We start from the raw sequence: 9864 nt of genomic DNA, 5'->3' as shown, positions 1-9864 counted from the left end.
TGAAAACATACAAATAAATTATCTTGCCTAGGAAGCTTGCATCTGGGAACACCTTCTTCCTTCTCATCATGCACTGAGAGTAGTAACAGTGATGGACTGTTCATGCAAATCTCTTTAAGATAGATTACAGTAGGAGCAACTGCTAGTATGTCTTTGGTGGCTTGGGTGAATTCTGACTTGTCCAGGACAGTAGGGGCTGTCAAAACTGAATAGCAAATGCCTTCCTTGATTACTCACTAAACTATATATATTTTTTTTAAAGAGAAAGAGAAATTGAATTGAAATCTCAATCTTACTGAAGGACCACTTGACTGCCTATCGGTCCACTTCATTATTCCTCAGTTGGTCTTGGCATATGTTATTGGCGGTGTCTGTCTTTGAATAACTGTGTAAGCATATTAGAATATAAAGTGAAATGGATTAATACTAAATGTAAATTATTAGTAATGAAATAGCCTTGTTTTTTGGTTTTGGGTTTGTTTGTGGGGTTTGGGGTTTTTTTTTAATTTTATTTTTTGCCCTCCCCTTCTTATCACTAGGCTGAATCTCCAATGGATGCTCAAAATAGCGATGCACTCTCCATGTCTAGTGTCCTGCTTGACATTTTACTTCAAGAAGATGCGTGTTCAGGCACTGGTTCAGCTTCTTCAGGGAGTGGTGTATCTGCAGCTGCTGAGTCTCTGGGGTCTGGATCCAATGGCTGTGGCATGTCAGGGAGCAGAACAGGTAACACAGGCAGTGAGTACTCTCTTAGCATTTTAGAAGAATTAGAGCATGAGGTATTGCAAACACCACTTGAACATTAAGTGCTTTATGTAAAAATCTTTATTGTCTTTAATCCTCATTGCATAGTTTATTTTTGATTTCTTTTTTTATTACTTAACATGAAAGAATTTCTGTTGTGCTTGATTTACAGTATAGAACCTTTTTTAAGTGTGTGTAAAATAGCCATTAAGATATTATGTAGATATGATGGAATAATGAAGAAAAAATACTGTATTCCTTCATGTTTAATCTCAGAGTTTTTAATTTAAGTAAGCTAATTATTCTGTTGAAATTTAATGCAGACTTAGCTTGAGAATTTGAGTTTTAAAAATACTAGTGCAGTTACTTAGGGGTGGAAGTTCCCTCTGTTTAAAAAATGAAATAAAATAGTGGTTGTATTTATACTTTCAGTTCTCTTTAATCTTCTCTATTTTCAAGAGCATTCAGGTAATCTATGTATTTGACAATTTATAATGGAACTTTAAATTTGTTTTTAAAGGTAGTAGTGAAACTAGTCATACCAGCAAATACTTTGGGAGTATTGATTCCTCAGAAAATCATCATAAAACCAAAATTAAGGCAGAAATGGAAGAAAGTGAGCACTTCATTAAATATGTCCTTCAGGATCCGATATGGCTTTTGATGGCAAACACAGATGACACTGTTATGATGACTTACCAGATACCTTCACGGTAATTCCAATGTTGTAGTCCTTTATGAACTGTATATATGTTGAGGGGAGCAGGGTGTACAGAAGGAAAGATATATATGAATCTCTGTCTCAGTAAATTGGTTTTAATGTTTAGTTCAGTGTCAAGAAGAATTCTTGCTTCCTTTATATCTTTTGTATACTACACAAGAAGTTCTCAAAAAGTAAAAATTATTTGATTAGGCTTACCTGTATTTTTAGATCAATTACCTGAGTTGAAACTAACTGTGTATATTTTTTGAAGCTGTTTTATAGTTAGTGATTTGTAACTACTTGCCTAGAAATCCTTGTAGTCTGATCAGTAGATCCTGGCAAGTATGCCTAGATCTAATGATGGTCTGTAGCATGGAAAATCTTTACTCCCTGGCTGTTGTCCTTGAGATGCCACATTCAGCAGCACACTGCTTTCTCTACCTTGTGGGTTTTTTATTTCCTGAGTTGTTAACTTCCACATGTTCATTCTTCTCCAAAAGTTCCCATTCAAATAGGACAAGGAAGTAGAAGATAAAAATATAAGGTTTCTAATAGAAAAAACTTTATTTAAAAAAAAAAAATCCTGCTTCAATAGCAAAGAGCAGATATAGGGGGAGGGAGGGTGACAAGTCTGGATTTTTTTAATCTTCTTGTTTATATTTCTTGGGAGCAGTGAATGGTATTTTGAAAGGAATAGGAAGTTTCAGTAAAGACAGGTCTTTTGAAGGGAAGAAACACAAGCTTTCAAAATACAGAAGCACGGGGATGATGGGGAAAAAAATAGAGAACACATCGTAAGAACATTAGAATTTTTCCCTAGATTTAAAAGTACTTTGGCGTTTCTCAGTTTTTGTAGCCTGAAGCGTTGACAACTATAGATGTAGGCTGTAGACAGTAGACTGTAAGAGTAGCAAAGCCTGCCAAAGAGAACATAGTATAAAACAAGATAATTGTAATAAGAAGAGTTAAGCTTACTGTCAGAGCATGATGCCCAAGAAAAGAAGTGTAAAGGCAACGTGTTCTTAGGTATGCTGTAAGGAACAGAAGTAGTACTGGGTTTCTTGGAACTTGCTTTTTTTGTCATCTTTTATAGAGGTATACAGCTTGTAAATGTTTGGTGTGGTGCGGGTTTTTTTAAGTTTCTGAATCAAAGTGGGGCATTGAGGGGAGAGAGAACGTTGGCTGCTGAAATAGAGCAGTGTTTTCTAAATCTCTCCCTCTCAGTCCTGAAGTTTAATCCATTCTTGATGACCTTCTTAAACATCTTACTACTTCTGCTTTAGTATCTCATATGTGCATCTACTCCCTGTTTCGGGTTGCCCTTCCAGTGAAGGGGAACTTGGAACTTACTGCATCAGTAGCAGAGGGAAACTGGAGTTCTTGGGGGTTTCATTGGTGGTGCTGCTTGAATAGCTCTAAGAAAACTGTTTTCACTGATGGGATTTGAAAAGACAATGAGCCGGCAGAGATGTATTAAAGTTGTCTGCAAATGCAGAAAGCTGCTGAAATAACCACACTTAATTTTCTTCCGATATCAGATTTGTAAGCTTAACATTCCAGAACAAAAATAGCCTCTAAAAATGTTAGTATTTGACTGTGTAACCTTATATAGGCATAAAGCCCAGAAACTGTTGAAGCTGAATTTCTAAATACATTTTATTTTAGAGATTTGGAAACAGTTTTAAAAGAAGATAAGCAGAAATTAAAGCAAATGCAAAAACTACAGCCAAAATTTACAGAAGAACAAAAAAGAGAGCTTATTGAAGTTCATCCATGGATCCAGCAAGGTGGACTGCCAAAAACTGTTGCTAATTCCGTAAGTTGAAATGAGTTAGTTACTTTTGCATGTGTAACAGTGCTTAAATTATTAGCTCCCTATGTTAGACTTTTCCATTCCTGTTGCTATGAAAGCTTGGTCAATTATGCAGAGAAAAAAATTAATTCAAACTTCCATGCAGTGGTTTCTGGCTTGATTTACCATGTCTTCTTTCCAATGGGAAGGTCAAAGTAGTGGTGAATACAGTATAAGAAATTTCCTTCCTATTTCTATATTTCTGTGTATCTGTTTGAAATCCTTTATCAACACAGCCAGAAAAGTCACTACATAAAAATCTCTTATTTTGTGCACAGAAACTTATGCCCATTGCTTCCTAGAAAGTACAAAATTAATGGGAGTACACTGTTCCTTTTTTTATCAGACTTCTCATGGAGGATAATTTCTTGCCTTGATTCTATAAGTGGATTAATGGCTTGAAAAGCAAAAAAAACCAACCAACCAACCAAACAAAAAAAAACCAAAACAAAGCATCCTTGCAGTTTTACTTGTTTCTGTGTAGTTTACTTATTCACACACAAATACCTGATTGCATTCTCTTTCCTAAGCTTTCCGTCATTTGTAGCTTTTTTGCACATAAGTTATCAAATGCAGAGGCTTTCTTTGTACATGAGTATTTCAAAAGTCAGTATAACAGAATTGCAGCGGAATCCTAATTCTGATGTTAACGTTACTGCAATGTTAATACTATAGCATCCAACTTGTGTAAGCGTACAGCTGCTTCAGTCTCTTAAGCACTGCAACTAGCATGAACGTATTATTGCAGGGTTAGCAATCAAATGGAGGAAAGGGTGATTGGAAGTGCATGTAAAATGTCAGCATTATAAATGATCTATGACATAACTGCTTCCAGTAGAGTTCTCAAGTACTTGTATTGATTTACTACATGTTATAAAATGATTGTGTGTGGGAAAGTTGGGGAGTGGAATATATCTGGTAGTTGCAGCACAGATGTAAAGGTTCCCTTGGAAGCAGGGATCGCATGCAAATGGACTGTTGTTTGGAAAAGCTCTTTTTTTTTTTTCTTTGACTTAAGAGTGTCTCTATAATTTTCTTTTTAGGAATGTATTTTTTGTGAGGACAATATACAGAGCAATTTTTATACATCATATGATGAAGAAATCCATGAAATGGACCTTAATGAAATGATTGAAGACAGTGGGGAAAACAATTTGGTTTCCCTGAGTCAAGTCAATGAACAAACATAGCCTTTGAGCCTATTGTTTTCAAAGCTGCTTCAAAACTACAGTGATGATCCATAATGGTTTCAATCTTGTATCCAGCAAGATGAATCCAGCTCATAAAAACAAATGTGTTTTTCTTGCTCTACAAGAGTCATTTGTGAATGAATCTCTTTTTAAATGGTGGCAATCTCTTCCCAGTAAGGACATTGTTGAAGATGGTATAGGTTTTCTTTAAAAAAGAAAGATTCGTATTTTGCACTTACATGCCTCAAGTATTTCTTTGTAAACTATAGGAACTTTCATTGATGCCTACTGTTTTTTGTAGAGTGGGTTAATGAGTACTGAAAATCCCCTTACGTACATATGGTTCTCCAAAACTCCTTTTGGTAATGATTCAGCGTTATAAATTGTTCTAGCAATTTTGCTTAGTGGCTCTTTAGCATTGTTCTTAATGTTTGAAGTGGTCCAGCATAGTAGAAGAAATAACCTTCAAGCAAATCAATTCACACTTGCCCTTCTCATACCAGTTGATCCCATCCTCTTTGTTTCCTATGGTTTTGAATGAAAAAGGAACCTTTTTTTGTCTAAGAGAAATGTTGAACTAATTTTGTAAGATGGACTTGGATTAAAATACTTACGTGAATGTGTAAGAAAGTATATAGACGAGTGCTGAGAACTTTGTAGCCTTTTATTTAAATGGACGCTGCAATACTATGAACTGTTCATTACCTTGAAGCATTGTTTCTGAGCATTTATACACAAGAAATCTTTATATGCATAAAGATTTTTATGCATAAAGATTTTTAAAACTAAGACCACAGAGGGTGACTGCGTATGCTCCAGTGACTGTTAGACAAAGCTTGGTATAACTTTAACCTTTTTTTCTGATTTTTTCTGTCAGGAGGTTGGCCATCATTTTTTCCTGTGTGGCTAAACAAACATCAAACTTGTATATGGCAAGAGAGGATTAGACATTTCTTGTCATTTGAAGATGGTTCTTATAAAAAAAGAAGTGATTTTTGAGAATAGCGATGACTTTCACTATATTTGAATTGCATAATCTAAAACTTAGCGTGGCTGGAATCCTTTGCTGTCAAGGATTTAATTTTAATGCCTCTGAGATTGTATTGACTTGAATATGTGTACTTCATGTTCTTGTGCTGTTTATATATGTTGGGTGTAGGAAGAGAACACAGAAGAGCAACTTAAATATGTTGGTTAGTTAAAGGACATTTAGTTGCAGTATTTCTAGATGTCAGCTGTAGGTCTTGGGGTGAAAAACATGGAGAAATTCAATTAACTTTGATATGTTAGTCTTAAAAAATTTTTCATGGAAAGCATTTCCTTTTTTTGTTAGGAAAACATTGCTATTCACTGAAATTTAAGGTTATTTTCATTCTATAAAAATATTTCTCTTTGTAAAAATATTTCTCTTTGCATACAAAGAGGATGTGAAGTTAGATCTGACACCACCAAAAACATGCAGAAGTGACTGGTATTTGCTTAGTGGAAGAAATAATTTGTGTAAAGTAATTAGTTATTAATCGGACAGTGTCATGAGGCAATTTGCACTGGAGACAGGTTCTGCAGATAGCAGAGTGTCTGAACTTGTGAAACAAGTAGAATCGCAATTTAAAAAATAAGTATCTTAAATGTAGTGTGAAGCACTAGCCAGCAAGATCTGATTCCTGTCTTTAATAGTTTAGCAAGGTCAAACTTAAATATATGTAAATATAAACTGAATGAGAAGTTTTAAAATGTTGGTGTTCAAGTCCAATGTATTAAATGTTTTAATCATAAATGGAACAGTGCAGCTATACCAACATATTAAATATATTCCATTTTTACATGTAAACACAAATAGTTTTAATTGGACCAGGGTTTGGGAAAAATAAAAGCTTTATATAAAAGGAGTGCATCATAACTATACAAATTATTTTCAGGGACTTCTCAACCACTTTGAACGTCTTTATTTTAGCATGCTTTTTTCTGTTTGGTTTTTTTTTTATTACTTGTTCTCTCTCTTTTTTTTTTTTTTTTTTTTCTTCTCCCAATGACCATCTTGTAATGGTAACTTAGTGAAAGGAAGAGAAAAGTATATTTGGAGCATTTTGTGGATGTGCTTACTTATGGACTTAATCTTGCATCCTTAAAGTGTTTGCATTTACAGGGTGGTATTAAAATATTTTCCTGTAACTTTAAATCTACATGCCTCCATTTATAGATAAGATTCTGAAGCTGTAATTTTTCCAAACTGTTGTAAGATGATTTCTTTGTGATGACATTTTGTCAACATGTCAACAATGTTTTCTGTACACTGTGCAATATATTTTGGTTTTGCCACTTGTGACTAATTTTTATGACTTTGCTTTTTAGAAAACTGGTAAATAAAACAGATATATTTTTAGTTGCCTTTTTGTTCCTTGAGCCTTCTACTCCATGTAAGAAGCAAAAATATATGCATTACTGATAGTATGTGAACTGGTATTTCAGACTGAAGAACTTGCAAACTATGAAGTTAGTTGTGGCTTACTGTCATGAAGTAAAATTGTTGCCAGCTTGTCTGACCTGTAAGTTTAGTGGTCAAATGGAAGACTGATGAGTGGAGAAAGTGGGGACACTTCAAGATTTCTATTTTCTCACTCTGAGCAGTGATGTAGTTTAGTGGGTGTGGGATGCTGCTTTGGACCGCCCCTCCAATTCAGGAGGTACTCAGGTTATGAGACCCTCATTAGGTCCTTTTTTTCCATGACTCTGTTTTGAGAGGCTTGTGTTTTCTTATAACAGAACAAGCTAGTGCAAACCCTAGTTTGGTCATGAGGGACCCAGATATTTCTCTGAGCTGCAAAATCAAGATGTTTCTGTACCACAAAACAGTTCACTACACAGGTGAATTGCCTTCACACCAAGGGTAGAATTGTAGTGTTGTGCACTCTGTTGCTGAGGCATGCATTTTAAAGCATGCTTGTTCAACACATCATCCAGGACCCTTTGAAGTCGTCTGAATGGACCCTAAATACATGAGCAGTTCTGTGTATGTGAAGTCTGAAAACACTTGTCCTAATAGCACCTTGGTTCCTTGCTTAGCTAAACATGCAGAGGGGAGATGTATTGATGAAGCAGTTTACAGAACTACAAATCTGAATGTCATGCATATACAGAGGGTATCTGTGCAACTCGGTAGAGAAGGTATTGTGCTTGCATTTGGATGTAAGTTTTGATAATTGATATATAACAGTGAGAGAACTTAAGTGCTGCTGATGCAATAAATTGCCAGGTAATGTTTCACAGTTGTTTCTGCTTCTGGTAATTTTTTTGCAGTTGTAAATGTAATAAGAGTATGAGATAAATGTGATTTCAGGTATTCGTGTACTCCTCCTTGGTGATGTGCCTTCTGTCAGCACTCAAAGATAATGGCTTGCTTTACACTGCAGAACCCTTGGGAACAGTCTCTTGTCAGAGGGAGTTTCTGCCACCTCAGTAGCCCCTAGGCGTCACTGGTGTCCTGCGATTATATTTAGCAGTTTTGCCACCCCTGTTTTTCCCCTATTCAGCTTCATGTATTTTGGGGCTATTGAGTTTGCTATGACGTTATTTGGTGTAAAGGGAAAGATCTGTGGCTTGAATTTCAAATAAGATGATGAGAAAATTCATAATGAAGATCTGTTGGCCTAATGATAGTCAATGTAAATATAAACTTTCTGCTTGGAAAAGGGAAATGGACTACTGAAAAGCATCAGATTTTAGTCCATTTAACAGCTGTCATGAATTTGGAGGAGGAAAAAAAAAAATGCTCTCCTTACTGAGAATTAAGATCCTTGATTGTTCTTTTGTCTCTCTAGCAAGGGTGGAAAGAACCTCATGCAACATAAGCCTCCGACTCAAAGAACATGGTGAAATGAGTTGCATGCTTTGGCAAAGTGACAAACGGATGACTTAAAAGGAGAATAACGTTTGTAGGTGTACTGTCCAGAAATTCCAGTGTTTACTTGCTCACAAGTGGTTAGGAGCTTGAGAAATATATTCGATCTACTGAATGAGGTAATGAACAGCTCATCAGCTCTTTTTTCTTGGGGGCTGTGGAAGAGGACAGTATTTTTAGGGGTGGTACACAAGGTGTAGAACAACTTTGCCAGCGTGCTTCACTGGTGCAACTTAAAACAAACAAACAAAAAAACCAAACACAAAAACCAACTTCTGCCAGGCTTCCTAAGTGGAAAAGAAGTATAAGACTGGGTAGAAGCTGAGACAACTGAACTCTTAATCATGGGTATTTCTCTTGGCATCTGCTGAAAAAAGTCTGAGGTACATCAGGCTGCCATGTGCGATAGCAGTGTGTGTGATGGGGTTTCATTCTACAGTATTTCTGGCTCTGGATTATATCTAGTAGTTGCAGACAAAAAGAAGCTGCTGTGGCAGCACATGGATACTGTTTAACCTTAGTGGACAATATGAAAGTATAAAAACACTTGCCATTCACTAATAAAGAAAATGCTTTTTAGCTGAAGCACACACTGTGAAAGAGGTCCAATGTCCTGAGACACTATGAAAGAGCAGTTCAGGTGTCAGGCCCTTTGCTGCTGGTGTTACTCACAGGACATGTGTTTACACCTGTGGGGAAAAAAAAACCCAACAACAACAAACAAACAAAAACCACCCCAAAAAAACCCAACTGTTGTCAGCACTGGATTAACAAAGATGAGCAGGTGCTGTGGCATAACTGTGATGCATTTCCCGTGCTGCGTACAATGATTTCTGTGTAATACAGAATGGGGAAATTAGTAGTGAGACAGTTCTCAAGCACCTGCTGCAGCTGGGGTAGGTGGCTTGGTGGGGGAGCAGTTACACCCTCAGCCTTAGAGGGCCATACTACTTTGCACTTCATTTGTTTTAACTAGGTAAAAGGAGACAAATCTAAGGATGGATTAAAATTTCCTGGTATTCCAGGATTTGTCAAGATGTACTTCTCTCTCTGTAGTCTGTGTATTAATACAGTAAGACAGAATATAGCAAATTTATTATGCCCTTTAAATAGTTATAATAGTCTAAAAGTAACCTGCTTGTGTTGCTGTTGCACTGTCAAATTCAAAAATTCTACTTCTGTTCAAGAAAATATTGGCTGTACTTGTTTTTTTTTAAAATGTATTTGGCCATTGCTTGTCTAAGGTAAGGTCTACTGCTTTCCCTTCTGTAGCTGACTCCCTTTGAAAACTCCTGTGGCCTTTTTGCATAGGGGAAACAAAAGAAAACCAAACCTAGAAATCAGAAAACCTAGGAACCCAATCATAAAAGTGCTGGATAAATTTAGCAAATGTATTTCTCTCATTGGCTTTAATCTTTAATTTTCTTAGCTGTAGGAAGCAGAAGAAGGGTTGGGTGGCCTGTGATTACCTCTGCTC

At 36.1% G+C, this 9864-nt stretch overlaps 1 protein-coding gene across 1 annotated transcript in view; it reads left to right on the top strand.

Annotated features, from left to right (window-relative positions):
- PER2 (period circadian clock 2) overlaps positions 1 to 4951 on the top strand; it is a gene marked incomplete at its 5' end in the record, with an annotated part of 24458 nt that extends 19507 nt beyond the window's left edge. Inside the window, 4 exons of the mRNA XM_009574836.1 lie at positions 540 to 726; positions 1265 to 1457; positions 3113 to 3263; positions 4343 to 4951. Of these exons, the coding sequence (XP_009573131.1) occupies positions 540 to 726; positions 1265 to 1457; positions 3113 to 3263; positions 4343 to 4489 (678 nt within the window). The remainder of the gene's footprint in view (positions 1 to 539; positions 727 to 1264; positions 1458 to 3112; positions 3264 to 4342) is intronic.
- Between the last annotated feature and the right edge of the window lie 4913 nt (positions 4952 to 9864).

The sequence above is a fragment of the Fulmarus glacialis genome, unplaced genomic scaffold, assembly GCF_000690835.1.
Source record: "Fulmarus glacialis isolate BGI_N327 unplaced genomic scaffold, ASM69083v1 scaffold27383, whole genome shotgun sequence".
Classification (NCBI taxonomy): domain Eukaryota; kingdom Metazoa; phylum Chordata; class Aves; order Procellariiformes; family Procellariidae; genus Fulmarus; species Fulmarus glacialis.
This window is presented reverse-complemented; position numbering and strand designations above follow the sequence as displayed.